This window comes from Littorina saxatilis, linkage group LG1, assembly GCF_037325665.1.
Source record: "Littorina saxatilis isolate snail1 linkage group LG1, US_GU_Lsax_2.0, whole genome shotgun sequence".
Taxonomy (NCBI): Eukaryota; Metazoa; Mollusca; class Gastropoda; order Littorinimorpha; family Littorinidae; genus Littorina; species Littorina saxatilis.
The window spans coordinates 75,813,780-75,838,470 of NC_090245.1; the positions used below are offsets into that span (position 1 = coordinate 75,813,780).

The window sequence follows — 24,691 nt, forward strand, 5'->3', positions numbered from 1 at the left end:
GATGGAGAATAAGATAAACGTAAATTTGGATCGTTTTATAAATTTTTAATTTTTTTTACAATTTTCAGATTTTTAATGACCAAAGTCATTAATTAATTTTTAAGCCACCAAGCTGAAATGCAATACCGAACCCCGGGCTTCGTCGAAGAGTACTTGACCAAAATTTCAACCAATTTGGTTGAAAAATGAGGGCGTGACAGTGCCGCCTCAACTTTCACGAAAAGCCGGATATGACGTCATCAAAGACATTTATCAAAAAAATGAAAAAAACGTTCGGGGATTTCATACCCAGGAACTCTCATGTCAAATTTCATAAAGATCGGTCCAGTAGTTTAGTCTGAATCGCTCTACACACACACACACACAGACACACACACACACGCACACACGCACATACACCACGACCCTCGTTTCGATTCCCCCTCGATGTTAAAATATTTAGTCAAAACTTGACTAAATATAAAAACAAGTCGCGTAAGGCGAAAATACAATATTTAGTCAAGTAGCTGTCGAACTCACAGAATGAAACTGAACGCAACGCAACGCAGCAAGACCGTATACTCGTAGCATCGTCACTCCACCGCCCGTGGCAAAGGCAGTGCCCGTGGAATTGACAAGAAGAGCGGGGTATTCGTTGCGCTAAGAAGGATAGCACGCTTTTCTGTACCTCTCTTCGTTTTAACTTTCTGAGCGTGTTTTTAATCCAAACATATCATATCTATATATTTTTGGAATCAGGAACCGACAAGGAATAAGATGAACGTGTTTTTGAATTGATTTCGAAAAAAAAAATTTTGATAATAATTTTTATATATTTAATTTTCAGAGCTTGTTTTTAATCCGAATATAACATACTGATATGTTTTTGGAATCAGCAAATGATGGAGAATAAGATAAACGTAAATTTGGATCGTTTTATAAATTTTTATTTTTTTTTACAATTTTCCGATTTTTAATGACCAAAGTCATTAATTAATTTTTAAGCCACCAAGCTGAAATGCAATACCGAACCCCGGGCTTCGTCGAAGAGTACTTGACCAAAATTTCAACCAATTTGGTTGAAAAATGAGGGCGTGACAGTGCCGCCTCAACTTTCAGGAAAAGCCGGATATGACGTCATCAAAGACATTTATCAAAAAAATGAAAAAAACGTATGGGGATATCAATCCCAGGAACTCTCATGTCAAATTTCATAATGATCGGTCCAGTAGTTTGGTCTGAATCGCTCTACACGCACGCACACACACACACACATACACACACACATACACCACGACCCTCGTTTCGATTCCCCCTCGATGTTAAAATATTTAGTCAAAACTTGACTAAATATAAAAATCGATTTTATGTTATTTACAAAGGCATCATGATAATGGCTTTTTTTCTCGAAATCTTGTCAAGAGTGTCCTGCCAAGAGATAACTTGATATTCCCTATGGGCAATTCCGGTGTAAATCAGTTGCTTAGGTTACGCTTGTTTTCTTGCAAGCGTGACTTTCTACAATGTACATCTGAGAACTCAGAACTAAGAATGATACGGAGATTTCAAATACGGAGATCGAGTAAACGGGACAGATTGATAATGATAGAAGCAAAACATGAGTGTGTTTTTTAGAGTTGAAACGAACGAAACTACACAGTTAGTAGCTGACTATAGAAAAGAAAATTCTATGTAGAAGTGAGTCAGGTTTTTCGTCGGAAGCTTAAAAACTAATTAATTATTTTGTTTATTAAAATTAATACCAAAAGATAGTTTTTGCTAACACATTTTAAAATTATTGCAACCTATTCGTTATCATCTCCTGCATCCAAAAATGGATGCATACGTTGTGTTAGAATTAAAAACAAGCTTACAATCAATAACATTTTTTATGTTATCTGCAAATAAAGTTTTATTGGCAAGTGTTACCTGGACAATGTGACAACGCAGTCTTAGCCGCCGGGTGTCGGCCAACCTATAATTTACTAGTCTTTGTGAGAACAAAATTAATGTAGTACGTTCATTCTTGTTCTGTATAGGGTCCACATAAAATTATTGACTAAATGTATTAATTTCGCTTAACGCGACTTGTTTTCTTCTTTCTTTCTTTTTTGTTCGTTTGTCTGTTTCTGTGTTTGTTTCCTTTTTATATTTAGTCAAGTTTTGACTAAATATTTTAACATCGAGGGGGAATCGAAACGAGGGTCGTGGTGTATGTGCGTGTGTCTGTGTGTCTGTGTGTGTGTGTGTGTGTGTGTGTGTGTAGAGCGATTCAGACTAAACTACTGGACCGATCTTTATGAAATTTGACATGAGAGTTCCTGGGTATGAAATCCCCGAACGTTTTTTTCATTTTTTGGATAAATGTCTTTGATGACGTCATATCCGGCTTTTCGTGAAAGTTGAGGCGGCACTGTCACGCCCTCATTTTTCAACCAAATTGGTTGAAATTTTGGTCAAGTAATCTTCGACGAAGCCCGGACTTCGGTATTGCATTTCAGCTTGGTGGCTTAAAAATTAATTAATGACTTTGGTCATTAAAAATCTGAAAATTGTAAAAAAAATTAAAAATTTATAAAACGATCCAAATTTACGTTTATCTTATTTTCCATCATTTTCTGATTCCAAAAACATATAAATATGTTATATTCGGATTAAAAACAAGCTCTGAAAATTAAATATATAAAAATTATTATCAAAATTAAATTGTCCAAATCAATTTAAAAACACTTTCATCTTATTCCTTGTCGGTTCCTGATTCCAAAAACATATAGATATGATATGTTTGGATTAAAAACACGCTCAGAAAGTTAAAACAAAGAGAGGTACAGAAAAGCGTTCTATCCTTCTTAGCGCAACTACTACCCCGCTCTTCTTGTCAATTTCACTGCCTTTGCCATGAGCGGTGGACTGACGATGCTACGAGTATACGGTCTTGCTGAAAAATGGCATTGCGTTCAGTTTCATTCTGTGAGTTCGACAGCTACTTGACTAAATATTGTATTTTCGCCTTACGCGACTTGTTTGTTTTGTCAAAACACGATTGGTGTTTTTTCGTCAGTTTCAGTTCAGTAGGCTACAAGTATGGAAAGCCGTTTGGCTCATAACTATTACAGCTGTAATTTAAAATAAATACACCTGCATTTAATGATAAATACAGCTGCATTTATTTCTTAAACGTATACAATAAGTATACATTATTAATTACAGGTGTATTTTTTTTATTAATTACAGGTGTATTTTTTTATTAAATACAGCTGTATTTATTATAAATTACAGGTGTATTTATTTTTAAATACAGGTGTATTTATTTTTAAATACAGGTGTATTTATTTTTAAATACAGGTGTATTTATTATAAATTACAGGTGTATTTATTTTTAAATACAGGTGCATTTATTTTTAATTACACCTGTATTTAAAAATAAATACACCTGTATTTAATAATAAATGCACCTGTAATTATTTTTAAATACAGGTGTAATTAAAAATAAATGCACCTGTATTTAAAAATAAATACACCTGTAATTTATAATAAATACACCTGTATTTAAAAATTAAATACACCTGTATTTAAAAATAAATACACCTGTATTTAATAGTAAATACACCTGTATAATCAGTTATTAGTCACGTGGTTAAGCGACTTAAAAACTTGGACTGGGATTCCACATGAAAAACACTAAGCGTCTTCATCGCCTCGCCTTTGCCGCCTTTTAACAGAACAGCTCAAGATGGCGGGGGCACCAAATGTCCCTGATGTTTTCGAAGGCTTGCGAGTCCAGTTTACTGACGCTGTTGCTCAGGCTCGCACAGCACTGGGGGGGTAAGTTAATTGTTTTATCAGACGAATTCGGTTCTAGTGACGTATTCCCCACGAGTTACACCGAGTCAGTGGGGCATCCACATCCAGATCTAAGCAACTTGAACTGATTTGAACTCAGTTGAACGGAGGCCTGTGGCTGTGCGGGTTTGTGACCAACTGAGATGCAAAATGTTGGAATTCGGTGCGACAATTAGCCGCTATATCGTGTCAGTATTTTGTGTGTGTGTGTGTGTGTGTATATGTGTAATCCGTTGTAAAGTGTATAATATGATTATTTGGTGGCGCCGGTACGTAATCTTAATCAAGTTAATGCGCCCTTTGGGACATCAGTTTTCATGCACTAGGCTTTCCGAGCCGAGAGATTGAATACTGTGCAGGGCGCACTAGTAGATTCTAAATGAAACCCTGCGATAAGCTTACGCATGCCGCTTTTTTTTTAATATATTTTTTTTAGTTTTGCGCTATATTCTCGTCACTGTCACGACTGTGTGACGCGTTCCTCCCGAGTCTATAAATATGCATTCGACGTCATTCCTGTTTGCATGGCTCTGTGCAATTTTTTTTAGCTCACAGTCACTGAATCTTTTTAGCTAAAAGAAAAGTCAAATTCTCATTTAAAAAATGAAAGAAAATCGATCATCATGATGATTCTACAGAAAACTCAAAGTCAAGTTTATATTTTCAGTATCGGCACTAATTTCTTTTGGAAATATTTTGCTCCGACACTATCTCCACTTCCGTTTTTCCCGATTGGTTTTGCCTCTAAATGGCTTTCTCTAGAATTCACAATATATAGATTTGCATTCAAAGGGTAACATACAGTGTCAGAAAACACTTATATTGTCAAAACTGCTTTTATGTAAGCCTAACAGAATCAGAGTAAAAGGAGCATTGTGTCGTCTGCTGTTACGAGGGGAAACAACTCCGTTTGTTTGCCAGTCCCGCAGTTACCGAAAACGGTAAACACAAATCTGCAGACGAAGGATATCTATGCCTGACTGGTAAGTTTCTTCACTGTTTTTGACGTTTTGATTATTTTAGAAAGTATTTGCAGGCATGGTATTGAAGAGTTTAGTTCCCTGCACCGCGTATCAAGGTTTGCTAAGTGTAGAGATGATGTTTTAAGCCAACAAGTTTGTTGTTTCGTGAAATTCGATCTAGTTCTGGACTGGAAAAGCTGCAGGGGCCGATTTTGGCCATCGTCGCAACTGTGAGTGAGTAGCGCTCCCTATCAATAAAAACCCAGCTACCTACTTTAAAACAGGGTTTAGGGGGAAGTTTAGAACACTCCTGACTTGCCAATCGTCGTGGAGAAGGCGTTGGCAGTTCTCAGGTGTGTTGTGGTACGTCATTGACTCGATTGAGACCCAGCCGCTGTCATTTAAGTGTTAGTGACTGTGACAGCTGGCTCGAAATATCTGTGACTGGAATGTGTGTTTTTTTTTTAAATTAACAAACTCTCCAAAAATCTTATAAAGCTTATCCTTGAACTTAGTCACAAGTTGAGTCTTGACATCATGACATGTGCACTAGAATAGATGGGGCTTATTGTATTTTGCTGTTCTAGCTGCGAGTAAAGTATATTGAGTAGATATTATTTCTCATGTATTGATAATACCATAGATTTTTTGTTATTTGTAACCCGAACTGGCCGAATTACAGTACAGTGTTCACTGAAGTAGAGCAAGAATGAAAGTATGTATTTTTTACACTCGAGGTCAATTGTTTTGAACTCAGCAGACAAGCAAAAAAGTAATCATTTCAATGATCTTCAATGGTATTTTTGGTGGGTTTTTACTTCCGTTGCATAGTAAGTGTGTGTGTGTGTGTGTGTGATACAACTTACTGTGTCGCTTTATAATTTTTATTGGGATGCATAATGATTGATGTATACAGTATTTGTGAACTTTTACAGTTGCATACCTGTTGGCTCCTGCTGTAACATGTCACACCTTGAGATGAGACAACCACCATAGAAACATCACACTCACAGCTGTCTTGCATTTTAACAGGTCCGTTGCCTCTGCATGTGTTTTATGCTGAGCATTTATATATGTGTGTGTGTGTGTACCCATGATTGTAGAGTTGTTTCCTCCCTTGTCTCTATGCCAAGCTTCAATCATACAGTCCTACTGTGGCTTATCACCTTATGTGTGTGAGTGTGTGTGTGTTTTGGTACCTTAGTACCTGACTTGTGGACTGAACCTATAATAGAGTTCAGAATTCTCTATGCCATGCTTAAACCACTAGGTAATCCTGTGACTTGCATGTGTGTGTTTAATGGTGATGTCTCTAGGTTATGGGTTTATCTAAGTCAGTAGTTATAAGCACATTTATAAGTTTATCTTGTTGTGCTCCTTTATTAACATAATTGTCATGGATTTATTAACTTGTGAAAATAAAACACTGTTTGAACCAAGTCAGTACTTGTGATTTTAGATGAGTAACATTGTGTCTGCTTATGGTTGCAGTACACACGTTATGGCCAACAATCCTGGTGATGTTTGCTTGTGGAGAGATCTTTGGTGGTTTTGTTCTGCAAAAGGATTGACTGCGGCTTTCTGCAATGGTACGTTTGGTTTTATTTTTCTCAGCTATTCAGGGTTTCAGCGGAGTAGTAAGATTTGAGAGTTTGAAGCCTGATGAAGATTTTCAGATTTAACTGCAATAGCCAGCTTGCACAATAGTCCGCTTGAATAGCTCTTCTGTGCGAAAGAGAAAGAAGATTCACTACTCTCAAGAGTTATCGTTTTTTCTATACACTACAGTCACTGATGTAAAGTAAATGGCTACCGAACAGCAGTTTTTCGTGCGATTGTAAGTACCATAACCAAAGTTGCAAAATTACATCAATGAAAGAAAAATGTAATATTCACGATACAAGAAATCGAAGCTGATTCTTCTTCTTCGGCGTTCCAGGATAGCGAAGCTGATAAAGTTATTGAACAGACAACAGAGTACCGGGATGGCACGTAATTTTGACGTCGAAGAGAATTCAGCCATCGCTTCACAAGCGCTAGTGTTTTCTGGCTCGTGTAAAACAAAACATTTTTTAAACCTTGATCGCCTTCCTTTGTGTATGGACCATACTTGGGTACTTTGGATTACCCAAGACATGGATTATTTTTGCGGCTATCATTGCTGCAGCCCACTGCTGCACAGTGCAAATTCACAATTATCAAGGCGAAGTGTCTGGACTGAAACGCTATCTCTCACAGAGCTATCAATTATGCCCGCATTTTATAGCAGATCTTGCAGAATTACACAACGCCCGAGGGAGAGAGAATAGAGACTGGGCTGGTCGTGACTAACTGTCCTTGAACCTGAGACCAGTCAGCCAGGGTCAAGGTTACCAAGACCAAAACTTTGGCACGCGCAAATAAAAAAAACACGTGTTTCACGTAAAAGTTGTGCGACTGTCAAGCACAGCTTCGCCCACTCAGACCGACGGGATCTGCGATGGCTCAGATGATAATTTCAGTTTTACGCCGTTTTTTTTACGAATCCTTTCAAGTTTGCTTTTCCAAAAGTAGCCTATGACACGATTGGAGGGGCAAAGAACATATCCTGAAATTCCCGTCTCATTCGGTGCAGCCGTTTTAGAGGCTATCATCATCATACAGACACACAGACAGAAACCAGGTTTATATATTAGATTTTATGCCCTTCATGTCACCTTTTCAGTACCACAAGGATGAGTGTAATAAATAAAAGACATGTTCATAGAAATAAGTGGAGAACTGACAAAAAATGGCTGTTGTGTGTTCAGGTGGCTTTAGATTTTATACACTAACAATTAAGGCCAAAAAAAAAGGTGTGGTTAAAGTAACATAGCCACAAAAAAATAGGGTAGGAAGGTAGGCAATCACTTTTTTTTCTAATGTGTACAAATTAAACCTACTTGACAGAGGAATAAGAGTGTGATTCGAGCGCTTTCGCTTTCATTGCGTTTTCTGCACTCGTTTTTTTTTTTTTTTTTTTTGACAAATGTAATAAAAAGTTGTAGGGTTGGCCCCTAAAAATAAGGTAGGTCGGGTTACCGTAACCACACCTATTTTTTTTTATAGGCCTAATGATTTGATAAATTGTTGTTAGTTTCAGGGCAAATCTGTTGGACCTGGGCTACAGAGGAGAGGTAGCAAGTGCAGCCAAGCAGAGTCTAATCTTTTGAAGGAAGGGAAGGCGCATCACTTGTTTATGCCTGGTGATGGATCACAGAAGCTGTCAGCACGACACTGGGAGTCCATACAAAACACATTGCCTTTTGCTGCATATTTATATTCAGAGACATCCGAAAAGTTGCCGCAATTTATGTGAATAAAAACTGTATTTGGAAATTGTCACTAATTGATCAGTATTATGAGGTTTTGTATTTTTAAACAAATGTGACAATTTCTTTGGTATGCAAGAATTTCAATTTATATTTGTCAAGAAGTCTGTAACTACTATTAAAAATAGAACATGGGATTGTGGGAAATCTGTTCAAGGGCACTCGCGCACTATATTCGATTTTTGAGTCACTTGAGAAAAAGTGACTCTATGTAATCGGTCAGTGTTAGTCTGTCCGGCCGGCCGGCCGGCCGGCCGTCCGTAGACACCACCTTAACGTTGGACTTTTCTCGGAAACTATCAAAGCGATCGGGCTCATATTTTGTTTAGTCGTGACCTCCAATGACCTCTACACTTTAACGATGGTTTCGTTGACCTTTGACCTTTTTCAAGGTCACAGGTCAGCGTCAAAGGAAAAATTAGACATTTTATATCTTTGACAAAGTTCATCGGATGTGATTGAAACTTTGTAGGATTATTCTTTACATCAAAGTATTTACATCTGTAGCCTTTTACGAACGTTATCAGAAAAACAAGGGAGATAACTAGCCTTTTCTGTTCGGCAACACACAACTTAACGTTGGGCTTTTCTCGGAAACTATAAAAGTGACCGGGCTCAAATTTTATGTGAACGTGACTCCCAGTGACCTCTACACTTTGACGTCTGCTTTGGTGACCTTTGACCTTTTTCAAGGTCGCAGGTATGTCTTGAATTCTTCAGGTATGCATTGTGTTGTGAGTAGCAATTTCTTCCTGTCCATCTGATGCCTCATATAATATTCAGAACTGCGAAAGTGACTCGATCGAGCGTTTGCTCTTCTTGTTATTTCTCGACTCAAAACCTTTAGGATAAATCAAAAAGAATAATATACAAGCATATAGAATTCAGAAAAGTAAAAGAAGAAAAAGTTGAAAAATCATATATTACAAAAGTTTTTTAGGGACTCGAACTCGAGACCGCCGGCTTCACAGGCAAACGCCTTACCAACTCGCCACAACGCTTTCAACTGTTAGGCGTGTAAGACTTGTACTGCCAACATAACTGCCACGTGCGCGCGGCGATGGCCCAAGTTCGAATTGAGCATTTGTTGACTCGTCTTTTTCCCGGGTCGTATTTGTGTTTTGTACATCGCTGTGTTGCCTAAAGGGCAATCAGTTTTCACCGAAGCCAATGTTTAAAAAAATGAATGGGTATTTCTTGGGATGAAGCCAACAAATAAAGCAAGAATTACGAGTTCAGATAAAAATAAAAATGAAATTGCTGGAAGCGCGGGATTGAACCCGGGACCACAAAAGTAAGGACTAGCCGGCATGGTGGAGCACCGCAATACCAACTGAGGTATTCTGTCGCACTGCTTGCGAGGGAAATTTTAACTTGAAATATTACTTTTGAGTTCTCGAGCATGGTGGCAACTGACTCAACTTTCCGAGTCTTCGCGGCTCGTATTCATGTATTGTTCTCTATATCTCACTGTTCAGGGCTAGTTCAGTTCGGCGTAACTGACCCTATGCTCCCTGTATAAGTTTGGAAAGCAATATCAAGTAGCGATAATTTGAAGCATGACCGACATTATCATTGATACGAAATGCATTGACCAATCGCCGAAAGGTGCTGACGCCATGATATGAAAATATCCTTAATCCTCTATTCTCGATGACATACGCCTACTATTGAATTAGTTCGGAAGATTGACGATCTATGGGCGTCGTTGAACAGTTTTATGTACTTGTAGTATTTCTTTCACTTGTGAATTGTACAAATCAAAAAATTTAAAGTGTCAAAATGCCATGAATTTTGATGCTCATAAAAAAGAAATTGTCACTAATTGATCAGCATTGCATGGTTTTTGACTCACATGCGAAGCAAAAGTGAGTCTATGTACTCACCCGAGTCGTCCGTCCGTCCGGACGTCCGTCCGTCCGTCCGTCCGTCCGGAAAACTTTAACGTTGGATATTTCTTGGACACTATTCAATCTATCAGTACCAAATTTGGCAAGATGGTGTTTGATGACAAGGCCCCAAAAAACATACATAGCATCTTGACCTTGCTTCAAGGTCAAGGTCGCAGGGGCCATAAATGTTGTCTAAAAAACAGCTATTTTTCACATTTTTCCCATTTTCTCTGAAGTTTTTGAGATTGAATACCTCATCTATATATGATATATTGGGCAAAGTAAGCCCCATCTTTTGATACCAGTTTAGTTTACCTTGCTTCAAGGTCAAGGTCACAGGAGCTCTTCAAAGTTGGATTGTATACATATTTTGAAGTGACCTTGACCCTGAACTATTGAAGATAACTGTTTCAAACTTAAAAATTATGTGGGGCACATGTTATGCTTTCATCATGAGACACATTTGGTCACATATGGTCAAGGTCACTTTGACCCTTATGAAATGTGACCAAAATAAGGTAGTGAACCACTAAAAGTGACCATATCTCATGGTAGAAAGAGCCAATAAGCACCATTGTACTTCCTATGTCTTGAATTAACAGCTTTGTGTTGCATGACCTTGGATGACTTTGACCTTGGGTCATGTCAAGGTCAAGCATGTGAGTCGTATGGGCTTTGCCCTTCTTGTTGTATTTTGAAACAAATGTGACTATTTCTTTTATACGCAAGGGTTTCTAACTATATTTGTCCCCGGTTAGGGGGAGTCCCATATTGGTTGGGACAAGAAAGAATTTACCTGATGCTCCCCAGCATGTCGTAAGAGGCGACTAACGGATTCTGTTTCTCCTTTTACCCTTGTTAAGTGTTTCTTGTATAGAATATAGTCAATGTTTGTAAAGATTTTAGTCAAGCAGTATGTAAGAAATGTTAAGTCCTTTGTACTGGAAACTTGCATTCTCCCAGTAAGGTAATATATTGTACTACGTTGCAAGCCCCTGGAGCAAATTTTTGATTAGTGCTTTTGTGAACCAGAAACAATTGACAAGTGGCTCTATCCCATCTCCCCCCTTCCCTCCGTCGCGATATAACCTTCGCGGTTGAAAACGACGTTAAACACCAATTAAAGAAAGAACATTTGTCCCAATCAAACATGTTATTTATTAAGGAGATTTCTATAGCGCATAACTAAAAGCACTATGCGCTTAATGTTGATATGTAAAAATTCCATGGATTTCAATTGTAAAGCCTAGGTAGAATACGATTCATAGTTTTAGTTGTAAGTGTATCTAATTACGCACTTTCACTAAGATTGTGAATGTTTTTGAAAATTGTTGAATAATATTTTGATAAAGCAATTTGTTTTTGACTTTCTGTCTGTATGTTTGAGTGAGTGTTGTCAGAGTACCTAAAAAAATGAGCGTTATAAAACCTCCTTTATAAAGTGCATAAACAGTCTTCAATATGCATGCGGTACGCATGAGGTACATTTACAGCAGAGGCGCTTGTCATGCTTGATATTCGTCGAGCAAAAAACGCATGCGTATTGCACGCTAAACGAGTAACAAAATCGTATGCGTATTGCATGCGTTTCCCACTTGCGAGTCGAGTAAAGGAAAACCCCTGTTTACATTTTGCCAAGTTTTGACTCGATGTTTTAACATACAGGGGGACTTGAGACGAGGGTTGTGGTGTGTGTAGAAAGCAATTCCAAGGAAACTACTGAACCGATTTTATCTAGCGCTCCCATGCTATCGCTGACTCCTGACAGCTCCTGCATCGTAAATCTCCTTGTCCCAGGGTACAGGAGCTGTCAGAAGTTGGCAATAGCATGGGCGCGCTAGATAAACAACCAGTCTTGACACTACTATAAACGCCTAATTGACTCCGCTGAACAAACTAGTGATGGTGGAGGAGGTTGGGGGTTGTGGCAGTTTGAAAATGTGAATATTCTTAGGGTTGAATAACTAAGTGGATTGAAACAGGTCACATTTTTTGTTTGTTTGTTTGCTTAACGCTCAGCCAATCACGAAGGGCCATATCAGGGCGGTGCTGCTTTGACATATAACGTGCGCCACACACAAGACAGAAGTCGCAGCACAGGCTTCATGTCTCACCCAGTCACATTATTCTGACACTGGACCAACCAGTCCTAGCACTAACCCCATAATGACAGACGCCAGGCGAAGCAGCCACTAGATTGCCAATTTTAAAGTCTTAGGTATGACCCGGCTGGGGTTCGAACCCACGACCTTCCGATCACGGGGCGGACGCCTTACCACTAGGCCAACCGTGCCGGTAACTGGTCACATAAGGAGTTCTCTTGAACATTACTTCATGAAGCTGAAACAGCTTTTGTGTGTGTGTGTATGGGGGGGGGGGGTGTGTCATAGGTAGTAAAACACACTGGGGTTTGGGGTCTTAAAAGGAAGGGCGTCTTCTAATGTATGGGCAAGGTGGTTGAGGGAGGGGCAGGGGTAATGATTCAAGGCGAGTCGTGTGCTAGCATTTGCTTTTCTTGTTGAAATTTGAAATTTGCTTCAACGCAAAATCTGTCTGAGGGACGTAGGCCACTGATTTGTTTAACCTTGTTATGTATGTTGTTGTTTTTTTTTGGTTTTTTGGTGTACATCTGTTATTGTGAAGACAAAGTTATAATGTACAAGTCACAAATGCCTGGATTGTTTTTCTTCAATTTCAGCGCTGCTGCTTTTCAGCACATACCAGGCCAGCCAAGGCGGACACACTTGCCACCAAGCCAGGGAAGAGGAAGGCCAAGAGACGGAAGAAGGACCTTGGTAAAGTTTCGTGTGACAGCCCTGCCATACGGTGTTAACCGTGTTTTCAGTTCCCGCTTTCCAGCGTACAGACGGCGGGGACTAGGTGAGACATTTTCGTTTCCAGTTGTTAAGGGGATTTCTCTTCTCCCTCTTTTTTTTCTCCTATTTACATTTAGTCAAGTTTTGACTAAATGTGTTAACATAGACGGGGAATCGAGACGAGGGTTGTGGTGTATGTGTGTGTGTGTATGTGCGTATGTATAAAGCGATTCCAAGAAAACTACTGGCCCGATCTTCATGAAATTTTGCATGAGAGTTCCTGACTATAATAACCCCAGACTTGTTTGTCATTTTTTCGATAAACATCTTTGATGACGTCATATCTTGCTTTTTGTGAAAGTTGAGGTCGCACTGTCACGCCCTCATTTTTCCATAAAATTGATTGAAATTGTGGTAAAGCAATCTTCGACGATGTCCAGACTATGGGATTGAATTTAAGCTTAGCAGCATAAAAATTAGTTAATTAGTTTGCTCATTAAAGTTGTCTTTAAAATCGAATTTTCACTAACAGATTTAAAATGATTGCATAGTATTCCCCTCTTTCTCCTGATTTCAAAAACATGTCATGTTTACTATGAAAATGTGCTCAGAATTACAGAAAATAAGTTTAAGTAATTACTGCATTCGCGCGCAATGAGACGAGCGTGGCCCGTCTCGGTTTATTTATGTGGTTAGTCGAGACTATCTTAGTATAGTCTTGGCGATGTCTGTTTTTTGTGTTATTCTGTTACTTTGATGCTGACAGCTTGACTAAATGTTTTTATAACTCTTCACGCGACTTGTTTTTCTTCATTTAAAAAAAAATGTCAATGTATGGTCTGCAGGGTTAACTACTTGACACACAGAGTTACAATGAGAACATAAATGTTATTATGATTGTGTTCATATTACATGCATATAATTAGTCTGCTTCTGTATATATTTTAAGGTCCAGCAAACAATGGCAAGGCCATTGAGTTTGACAAGAGCCTGTCCGCTGCTGACTTTGACAGTCAGCTGCGGGCAGTGCTCCCGGGCATCGGAGAGCAGCCCTATGAGTTATGCAAGTGCCCGCCCCAGGTGCCCTACCATCTACAGGTCATGTCTGCAAACACGCCAGCCGCGTTGAGGAGAGAAATGGGCCACTCACGGTCCGCCCTTTATGTGCGCTTAACAGTGAGTACAGCTGAAAGGGTCCATGTCGACCAAAAGAGAGGTATTCCCTGTAATTGGAGTTCCTGTAGGTTGATTCTTTGTAGTAATCTCACAGGGTGGAGTTCCTGTAGGAAAGTATGACAATGCTCAATCTGGCCCTGAGCGTGTAACTGCCGTAAACCGATTCACCTCCGGGACAACCTGTGTCTGGTCTGTCTGAAAACACCTCCGCGTGAGGGATTTTGCAGCCAGCGCAGTGAAGATAAAGAGGGAAAAAAATTCTTTGCCGCGTGGCAGCAAGCAAGATGTTTATGAACTAGATTTCAGTTACCTTGGCGTTACTTCCTCTTTGAACATGGCGGTTTTACAGGAATATCTGTTACAATTCCTGAATTCCTGTGCGTCATTTAGCCAAGCTAATATGCTTCGGTGAGAATGTCATGTTATAATTCAAAAGGATTTGGTAATTTAGGAAACTTTGCTTCATCAAATTGTCTCTCGTAAGCTTGAAGTTACTTCATGGCGTCAAACAGAAGTGAAAAGCTTATGGAACACTGTGCAGTATGTCATTATCATGAGTAATTTATTTTACCTGTTGTTCAGGTATTTAATTCATCACTTTTATTTAAATAGAAATTGCAAACCATACTCAAATTTGTAAGAAATATCAAGATAAAAAAAACCCATCAAATTCTACTAATGTTGCCGAGCATCACAAGACTTTCAATGAGATCAGCGAAATGCTTCAGGAACTCCCCACTGAGGGATTCCCTGTATTATTTCAATGCTAGTTTTCTCTCAGGTGCCAGGAGATTGGTTCAGTATTTAACTCTCGCTTACTCCATTTCCCATGTCATATGCATTTAGAGTGCTTTCTTACCTTTGGTTATTTGGTCTTTAAAACTTTGTTTTTTTACTCACTGGTGTGTACATTTATTTACCTTGAGGGGGGTGATCCTTTTTGTGTGATTTAATTTTTGGGGAAAACAAAAATATTATTGATGCTATGAAAGATTCATTTTTTTCCAAGAATCAATGTGAATGAAATTACAACTTTGAATTGCACTGAATGGATCTTCATTTGAACATGTCTTTTTGTAAACTGCAGACTGGGGCTGACCTGAATGACATACTGCCTGACCTGGGTGAAAGAAGGCGCCGGCGACGAAGAAACGGCGGCAGAATGACACATGTTACACTTGGGACCCCGACAGTAAGAATTTGATATTCAAAATCAATAAAACTGTTGTTTTGTGGTGTTTGCAGATGTATGCACAGAAGAGTTGTTTCTTCTTGTACAGAAGACTTATGTTCTTTGCTGAATTCACATGATATAAGGAAAATAATTGATGCAAGCTCTCATCTACTCCTGATTTCTTAGTTTGAGTCTAATTTCTGTAAGCTTGAATCCGTTTCTTGAGTTAACATCTCCCAGTACCACACATAGTTTAATTGTAGAATGAATAATTTTCTGGCAGGTGCATAACATTAGTTTATACACGTGTGGCCTTTCTTTCAAGGCAAGATCAAGTTTTTTGTTGAGGTTATCCTAAAAACATGATAGAGATGAACTTTGTTAAATTCACAAATTAATAAAAACGCTGTTTGTGTCTTAGATTCAAGGACTCATTCCGGCACTGCCTGCAGATAGCAGTAATGATGCATTTGGTGAGTTAAATTACTATATTTTGATTTATAAGCTCACTGACCTTCCATTTCAACAAGTAAAAAAGTTGAGCTTGTGTCAGATCTTACCAGGCTTTTAGTTTTACCCTAGGATAAAAAAAACTTTTTTTTTGCTTAGTTGTATGTACACACACAAATGTTGCTGACTCCACCCTGGCCCCCTTGCCCCCTCCAACTGCGTGCTGTGATGAGGAGAGGCATGACATAATTTTGCACACACACAAAAACCCAGTTGCATGGTTTTTGTCTGAAAATTTAATGCACACACTTTAATTTTCTGTAAAATTCTTGCCAGATCTGATTCTGCAGGGAAGAAATTGACTGTATACTCAGGAAGTGTAAAGCAGTGTCTAATAAACAAGTTAATTTAGCTTTTGTTTGCTACTCAGATGCCTTTTCTCCCTTCTGTGATTTTAGAAAATAAAAGCAATATGCAGTAAATAGATAATTTAATGGCAACAATTATAGCTTGTTTCATTTGTACTCATCCTCATAGCTGATTTGTTGAGGATATACATAACTCTTTGTGTTTGATCAACACTGAAGACAGTGAAGTCTCACTTGCAATATCATATGATTAGGTCTGGTTTGTAGAAATGGAATACACTTTAGGGATAACTTATAATCCATCATTTTTGTTCATCAGATTTGGAAAGAGAGCCTAACTTCAGGAATCCACCCTCTCAGGTACAGTTAATCACCCAATACACATGTTGATTGTTTTTCCTAACAAAGTTTTTGTATTTGATCTGCAACTTGTTAACAAACGTTAATTTGTCTTTGTTATTATGATGTTTTGTGCCCATGTTGCTCTGTTGTTTATGAAATAAGTATTATTTCTTGTAAAAGTTAAAACACCCTTCAGTTAAAGGCACAGTAAGCTTCCCGTAAACCATCACAGATACTGTCAGGCTTTTACACACAGTACAAACACCCTTTTATTGGAACGCTCACCGAACGGAACATCCTGGCTGCTTTCCATCGTGAGTGAGAAATTTTAAAAGAATTTATTTTCGTGGACCGTCTGCTCTACAAATGGCGCCTCGTTTTGGCGCAAGAACTAACTTTTAAAATCTAAATAATATATTGACAGCGTGTAACACAAACATTCTTAAATCATGACAGATTTCTTTTTTCGAAGTTTTGAAAGTTTAAAAAAAGATCGGCCGCAAGTATGGTCACAAAAGGTCGTGTCTCAAAGCAGATGATTTTTGAGTCACTTGAGAAAAAGTGACTCTATGTAATCGGTCAGTGTTAGTCTGTCCGGCCGGCCGGCCGTAGACACCACCTTAACGTTGGACTTTTCTCGGAAACTATCAAAGCGATCGGGCTCATATTTTGTTTAGTCGTGACCTCCAATGACCTCTACACTTTAACGATGGTTTCGTTGACCTTTGACCTTTTTCAAGGTCACAGGTCAGCGTCAAAGGAAAAATTAGACATTTTATATCTTTGACAAAGTTCATCGGATGTGATTGAAACTTTGTAGGATTATTCTTTACATCAAAGTATTTACATCTGTAGCCTTTTACGAACGTTATCAGAAAAACAAGGGAGATAACTAGCCTTTTCTGTTCGGCAACACACAACTTAACGTTGGGCTTTTCTCGGAAACTATAAAAGTGACCGGGCTCAAATTTTATGTGAACGTGACTCATTGTGTTGTGAATAGCAATTTCTTCCTGTCCATCTGATGCCTCATATAATATTCAGAACTGCGAAAGTGACTCGATCGAGCGTTTGCTCTTCTTGTTGGCTCACGTAAGTGTAGCCTATGCGATCGTAACTTTGTCTGTCTGTGCGTGCGTGCGTGCGTCTGTGCGTGTGTATGTCTGTGGTAGAAACTCTAACATTTGAAGACGTCACATTACTTTGACGTCACATTATGACGTAAGAGGGTTAGACGTCACGCGAAGGAAGTACTGACAGTCTCGGTCATTATTATTTTGAGCGCGCCGAGACTAGTTGGCAGTCGTGTCCTTGTAAGTAGGCTACTATACATGCAGACAGACAGATCTAGATCTAGTGTCTCGCTTTCTTGCACAGTTTCACCTATGCTCTTTCTGTGTGTGTGTGTGTGTGTGTGTGTGTGTGTGTGTGTGTGTGTGTGTGTGACGGAGTGATTGAGTTTGTGTTACTGTTTGTCGATTTCTTACGTGAGCCTTGATGGCTTCGCCTCTTGTTTTTATAGCGCTCCCTTTCTTTGAAGCCAGCTGCATGCCGCTGACAACTTCGTGTGACGTTTTAGAATCAGAGGTTCACATGCAATAACGTGCTATTTGTAAATACAGACAGTCGCATTGAAATTACAAACTGATGACTAAATTGTGGGAAAAAAAGTGGATGACAAGGGTTCACGATGGCTCGGGGGTTAGATAAACCGCAAAATCTGATGTGTGGTTTACGCGAGCTAAATAGCAATGCAAACGAACTGTTATTAAATGCTATTGCAAGTATGTTCCAAAAGGTTAGCACTGCTTTTTTTCATAGGAAGATTTAAATTGTTTTGTAAACCATTTAATACATTCTGGGGCTTTAAAGGCACATAATATGTTTAACATATTTTAAGAATTAATCAAAAATAGTTATAATATAACTCTGGTGTTGATTGAAAACTCCTTTACTTATTTTGGTCTGCTTTATGTGTGATTTAAACGTTACTGTATTTTTGCCTCCCCTACTTTGCCTGACTGAGTTATTTTTATGGTAATACTCTGTTGTTGTGAGTTAAGGCTACTGCCACAGGGGAGAGCACTGGCACTGTAGATGCAGGACACAACCTTGAGGATACTTTGCCGTTTGTTGAAGGTAAAATTTAATGTCAGGTAGACATATATTTATCAGCTAAGCTGAGAATGTGAGATGTTGATTTTACTGTTATTTCCACTGTTTATTGAGTATAGTGTTGAACCTTTAGGTTGTGGCAGTCACTGACAACAACATGACTGAGAGCTTAATCATGGATGAATTTAGTAGAAAACACTAAATTGAGATTCAAATCAGCCTCCAGGATTCACATTTTAATTTTGTTTCAGAAACTTCACAGACAACAGAAGGGACGCGGGAGGTGAGCATGTGTTTTTTCATTCAGTCAAGTTTTGACGCTTTTTTTATTTATTATTTTTGTCGAGCATAATCTATAAATGTCACTTTAAGCGTCTGATTTTTCAGGGTGAGGCTTTGCAATAATTTTGTTTCTTGTTTACTAAATGCACTATTCAGTCTATTGTGCCCCTACAATTAAACATCAAATCTGTAGTGTAGCGATCATTCTAAACCCCAATCTCAACCATGCATATGATATTCAGACCTGTTTACACTACACATTGAGCGTAGTAAACTACGAATTTGAATAATATACTACGCAACTACGCAAGTCTGTCGTTTTCTACGCAAACGGTATTAAAAAAAATAAAAAAAATGTGTTTTTTTTGTTTTCGTCTTTACTGTTTACACCTGTTCCTTGTCCCGTTGTGCTCTCACACCTGCACGCAAACGGTATTGTTTCGGCTACGCATATCACAATCCGTAATTTTCTTCATCTCCCTTGACCGATCCATTTTCCAATCCATGTTTTCGGCCAGCAGTCGTTTGCTGCGTGCAGCGCGTAAAGCGCCCGCGGGCGTTGCGTTGTAGCTTGTTAATGCCGAATAGGCTTCTCCAAGCAAATGCCGGGCACAACTGAACGCGTTACTGCCAAACCATGCGGGCGTTTCGACACAATGGCTGAACGCAGAGCACACGAAAGTGAAGATGAGAACTGTGAAGAAAATGACTCCGAAAGGCCACAGACTAAAAAGAAAAAGACGAGCAATGCGCCGAACCAAGTCTTTCTGCCAAAATATCATCAGGACTACCCATGCCTTGTCTCTTCGCGGAAAGGAAAACATCATGCTCATTGCACTGTCTGCAATTCCCATTTTTCCGTCAGTCAATCAATACATGTGGTAAAAAGTAGCAATCATTGTTCTTGTTGTTGTGATAGGTCGACGAGAAATTCTACACATTCAATTACAAAACTACACATTTGCCTCATTTTGCTCCCAGAAAATACACATGCAATGTTTTAGGGGTAAACAGGTCTGGATATTATCTTTCAAGTTTTATGCTCCGAGATCCCATTACAGTTCATGAGTGCCCCGAATGTTTTAAATGAGTGCTCTGAATGTTTTGAGTGGTCTTTTCATCTTCAGGGACAGCTTCAAGAATTTAGAAGCACCCGGGCCCAAACCGACTTGGAATTTGCTGCCAGTCTGACAGCTGACAGAGGAAGAGTAAGTCATCCTGTGTGATTTTTATGCTTTCCCTGAATTTGTTAGTATTGCTGAAGGGGTATATGTCGACAGAACGAGGGGGGGATTCCCTGTAAGTAGAGTTCATGTATGCGTTTTGCAGGAAAGTATGATACCGCTCAATCTTGCGCCAAGCGCGGGTCTGTCGTTAACCAATTTGATTTACATTAGCGTTACTTCTCCTTCCGAAATGGCGGTTTTGACAGGAAAATCTGTTATGATTCCTCAATTTGCGTGTGGCATTCAGCCAAGCAAACATGCTTCGGTGAGAAAGTCATATAATTTGAAAGAAGTTGGTTAAGGAAACCTTGCTCCATCAGATTGTCTGGTTCTTCTGTCCTTTGAATCGCTTTTACTTTTCCTCTCGTTAGCTTTATATAGAACTGCATTGTGTCAAATGGAAGTGAAATTACTATGTGTCTTTCATCGAGATCAGCAAACGTTACAGGAAATCCACCCGCGGGGATTCCCTGCATACTGTGCCTTGACTTCAAGGAATGCTCCTCTTTTGGGCGACATAGACCCCTTCAGCGTTAGTATTTCATTGACCATGTTGATTAAGACTTGCAGGGATGAGTATTCTGTGCTTTTCAGCTTAAAGTACGTACTGAACGTACTTTCCAGTGCGCCAAACCCATAAAAACACAAAATTTGATTTTATTCCTAAATGGATGTGTATTCTCATGTGGCACATTACTCATAAACAATGCCCAGTGTCATGCAGGAATTAGGTTTCTTTAGGTCGCGAGGCTGCAAACAAATTTGCTGAATTCTGTAGTGTTTTGGTTTCTGTGGCGTCAATCACAGGAAAAGGATATGCAGAAAGTTCTCTTCAGTGTGTGTATCAGGAAACATTCAGATGCTGGAACCAATTGAAGCGCTGTGTGCAGGAAGGAAATCCATTCTTCCAATCTGCATTTGTGGTTTTTGACTCACATGCGAAGCAAAAGTGAGTCTATGTACTCACCCGAGTCGTCCGTCCGTCCGTCCGTCCGTCCGTCCGGAAAACTTTAACGTTGGATATTTCTTGGACACTATTCAGTCTATCAGTACCAAATTTGGCAAGATGGTGTATGATGACAAGGCCCCAAAAAACATACATAGCATCTTGACCTTGCTTCAAGGTCAAGGTCGCAGGGGCCATAAATGTTGTCTAAAAAACAGCTATTTTTCACATTTTTCCCATTTTCTCTGAAGTTTTTGAGATTGAATACCTCACCTACATATGATATATAGGGCAAAGTAAGCCCCATCTTTTGATACCAGTTTGGTTTACCTTGCTTCAAGGTCAAGGTCACAGGAGCTCTTCAAAGTTGGATTGTATACATATTTTGAAGTGACCTTGACCCTGAACTATGGAAGATAACTGTTTCAAACTTAAAAATTATGTGGGGCACATGTTATGCTTTCATCATGAGACACATTTGGTCACATATGATCAAGGTCAAGGTCACTTTGACCCTTATGAAATGTGACCAAAATAAGGTAGTGAACCACTAAAAGTGACCATATCTCATGGTAGAAAGAGCCAATAAGCACCATTGTACTTCCTATGTCTTGAATTAACAGCTTTGTGTTGCATGACCTTGGATGACCTTGACCCTGGGTCAAGGTCACATGTATTTTGGTAGGAAAAATGTGTAAAGCATGTGAGTCGTATGGGCTTTGCCCTTCTTGTTGTTTGGTGGTATTTGCTATAAGATTAAAAAAGTCGCGTAAGGCGAAAATACAATATTTAGTCAAGTAGCTGTCGAACTCACAGAATGAAACTGAACGCAATGCCATTTTTCAGCAAGACCGTATACTCGTAGCATCGTCAGTCCACCGCTCATGGCAAAGGCAGTGAAATTGACAAGAAGAGCGGGGTAGTAGTTGCGCTAAGAAGGATAGCACGCTTTTCTGTCCCTCTCTTTGTTTTAACTTTCTGAGCGTGTTTTTAATCCAAACATATCATATCTATAAGTTTTTGGAATCAGGAACCGACAAGGAATAAGATGAAAGTGTTTTTAAATTGATTTGGACAATTTAATTTTGATAATAATTTTTATATATTTAATTTTCAGAGCTTGTTTTTAATCCGAATATAACATATTTATATGTTTTTGGAATCAGCAAATGATGGAGAATAAGATAAACGTAAATTTGGATCGTTTTATAAATTTTTATGTTTTTTTACAATTTTCAGATTTTTAATGACCAAAGTCATTAATTAATTTTTAAGCCACCAAGCTGAAATGCAATACCGAACCCCGGGCTTCGTCGAAGATTACTTGACCAAAATTTCAACCAATTTGGTTGAAAAATGAGGGCGTGACAGTGCCGCCTCAACTTTCACGAAAAGCCGGATATGACGTCATCAAAGACATCTATCAAAAAAATGAAAAAAACGTATGGGGATATCAATCCCAGGAACTCTCATGTCAAATTTCATAAAGATCGGTCCAGTAGTTTAGTCTGAATCGCTCTACACGCACGCACGCACACACACACACACACACACACACATACACATACACCACGACCCTCGTTTCGATTCCCCCTCGATGTTAAAATATTTAGTCAAAACTTGACTAAATATAAAAAGAGAGCCAAGTGCGGCAATCCAGGGCATATGTCGAATGAACTACGACTTATTTTTTTCGAATTTGAATTCATGGAGAAACCAAGAACTAACTTTCTAATTGAAAAGAAGTTATAATTAACATGTTTATTTTTGGTCTGGTGTTTAATGCTCGTAGTGAAAACGTCTTGCTTCATCTAAAATACGACAATGATGACACATGCTTTCACAATCTTTTTGTTGTTGTAGGAGAGAGAGAGATTGCAACAGCAGAGAGCGGTAGAAGCGAGGGAGGAGGCTTTGCAACTGGTATGGGCATATTGGGCAAATAATATATTTTGCAGAATGTAATGAATATTAGAAGAGTTATCTTGCCATTACTATATCCTCGAAGAGAGTGTCTGATTTGGAATGAGCTGTGCTATATGTCATCTCATTTCATAGTTTCGCAGGCTGCAGATGAGTAGTATTAAGTCCACTTGTGCAAATGTATACAAAAAATGTGTGCTTTGTTAAAGAGCAGTAAAATACCCCAGAGGAAGGCTAATTACCTGTTGCATGCTTGAGAAAAACACACAGGTAATATATGTATGTGTCGTTACATGTGTAGGTTGACAATGTACACATTCCACTCTTCATGATATAACAAAGGGTAATTTGACCTGACATTTTTATTTTATTATTGCAGTTGCGAACTGAAAATGCAAGTCTCCTCGGTGAAGAGCCAGAAAATGGATTTGTGTTACGAGTGCGAAATGATGGTCGACGGAGACGATTTCTCCCATCTGACAGGATGACTGTAAGATCCAAATGTCAATTAATTTGAATATATAGTGGTACATGCATCTTTGTTTAGGTTTTTTTATCACACAATACTGATGCATTTTTTGTTGTTCTGTTTGTTTGTTTTTTCCCCCTTAGGATTGACTTTCTTGTTTATGAGCTTACAGGCTGACCTGTGTTTCTAATTTGCTTAAAATAAATTGTCAATTGCGACATTTTCATCGTTTAATTTCAATTTGTAGTGTTGCAGTTTATTTTTATTTTTGAAAAGGACTGTACCTACATGTACCTTCACACTGTTCTTATGCATACTGCACAATGGTTTTTATTGACTCACATGCGAAGCAAAAGTGAGTCTATGTACTCACCCGAGTCGTCCGTCCGTCCGTCCGTCCGGAAAACTTTAACGTTGGATATTTCTTGGACACTATCCAGTCTATCAGTACCAAATTTGGCAAGATGGTGTATGATGACAAGGCCCCAAAAAACATACATAGCATCTTGACCTTGCTTCAAGGTCAAGGTCGCAGGGGCCATAAATGTTGCCTAAAAAACAGCTATTTTTCCCATTTTCTCTGAAGTTTTTGAGATTCAATACCTCACCTATATATGATATATAGGGCAAAGTAAGCCCCATCTTTTGATACCAGTTTGGTTTACCTTGCTTCAAGGTCACAGGAGCTCTTCAAAGTTGGATTGTATACATATTGTGAAGTGACCTTGACCCTGAACTATGGAAGATAACTGTTTCAAACTTAAAAATTATGTGGGGCACATGTTATGCTTTCATCATGAGACACATTTGGTCACATATGATCAAGGTCAAGGTCACTTTGACCCTTATGAAATGTGACCAAAATAAGGTAGTGAACCACTAAAAGTGACCATATCTCATGGTAGAAAGAGCCAATAAGCACCATTGTACTTCCTATGTCTTGAATTAACAACTTTGTGTTGCATGACCTTGGATGACCTTGACCTTGGGTCAAGGTCACATGTATTTTGGTAGGAGAAATGTGTAAAGCAGTTATGATGTCATTGCTCGGTTTAAAGGTCAAGGTCAAGCATGTGAGTCGTATGGGCTGTGCCCTTCTTGTTTTTATTGGATTGGTTGTATTTTCAGACTCTTGGAAACTTCATTTTGGCTGGTGCCGAACAAATGAGTTTCACAGTTTCCTGGCACGGGTGCAACAATAAACCAACATCAAGCACCCTGGATGGTGATTTGAGGCAGTGGGACCTGACATCAGCCACTGTCCTCGACATCGAATGGGACGATGCAGTGCATCACCCTGTGTGAGTAGATTGTTGCTTCCTTTCAAAGTATTCTATCATGCATATTGAGAGTGTGCATCAACACAGAAAATTTGACA

General features: G+C 38.9%; 1 protein-coding gene across 1 annotated transcript in view; it reads left to right on the forward strand.

Annotated features, from left to right (window-relative positions):
- The first annotated feature begins 4,271 nt into the window (after positions 1 to 4,271).
- LOC138979549 (uncharacterized) overlaps positions 4,272 to 24,691 on the forward strand; it is a 32,328-nt gene continuing 11,908 nt past the window's right edge. The window contains exons 1-14 of the mRNA XM_070352266.1: positions 4,272 to 4,805; positions 5,720 to 5,816; positions 6,276 to 6,373; positions 7,900 to 12,906; positions 13,792 to 14,018; positions 15,106 to 15,210; positions 15,614 to 15,665; positions 16,330 to 16,370; positions 18,416 to 18,491; positions 18,719 to 18,750; positions 19,877 to 19,957; positions 22,785 to 22,844; positions 23,224 to 23,334; positions 24,442 to 24,614. Of these exons, the coding sequence (XP_070208367.1) occupies positions 12,621 to 12,906; positions 13,792 to 14,018; positions 15,106 to 15,210; positions 15,614 to 15,665; positions 16,330 to 16,370; positions 18,416 to 18,491; positions 18,719 to 18,750; positions 19,877 to 19,957; positions 22,785 to 22,844; positions 23,224 to 23,334; positions 24,442 to 24,614 (1,244 nt within the window). The 5' untranslated portion in view covers positions 4,272 to 4,805; positions 5,720 to 5,816; positions 6,276 to 6,373; positions 7,900 to 12,620. The remainder of the gene's footprint in view (positions 4,806 to 5,719; positions 5,817 to 6,275; positions 6,374 to 7,899; positions 12,907 to 13,791; positions 14,019 to 15,105; positions 15,211 to 15,613; positions 15,666 to 16,329; positions 16,371 to 18,415; positions 18,492 to 18,718; positions 18,751 to 19,876; positions 19,958 to 22,784; positions 22,845 to 23,223; positions 23,335 to 24,441; positions 24,615 to 24,691) is intronic.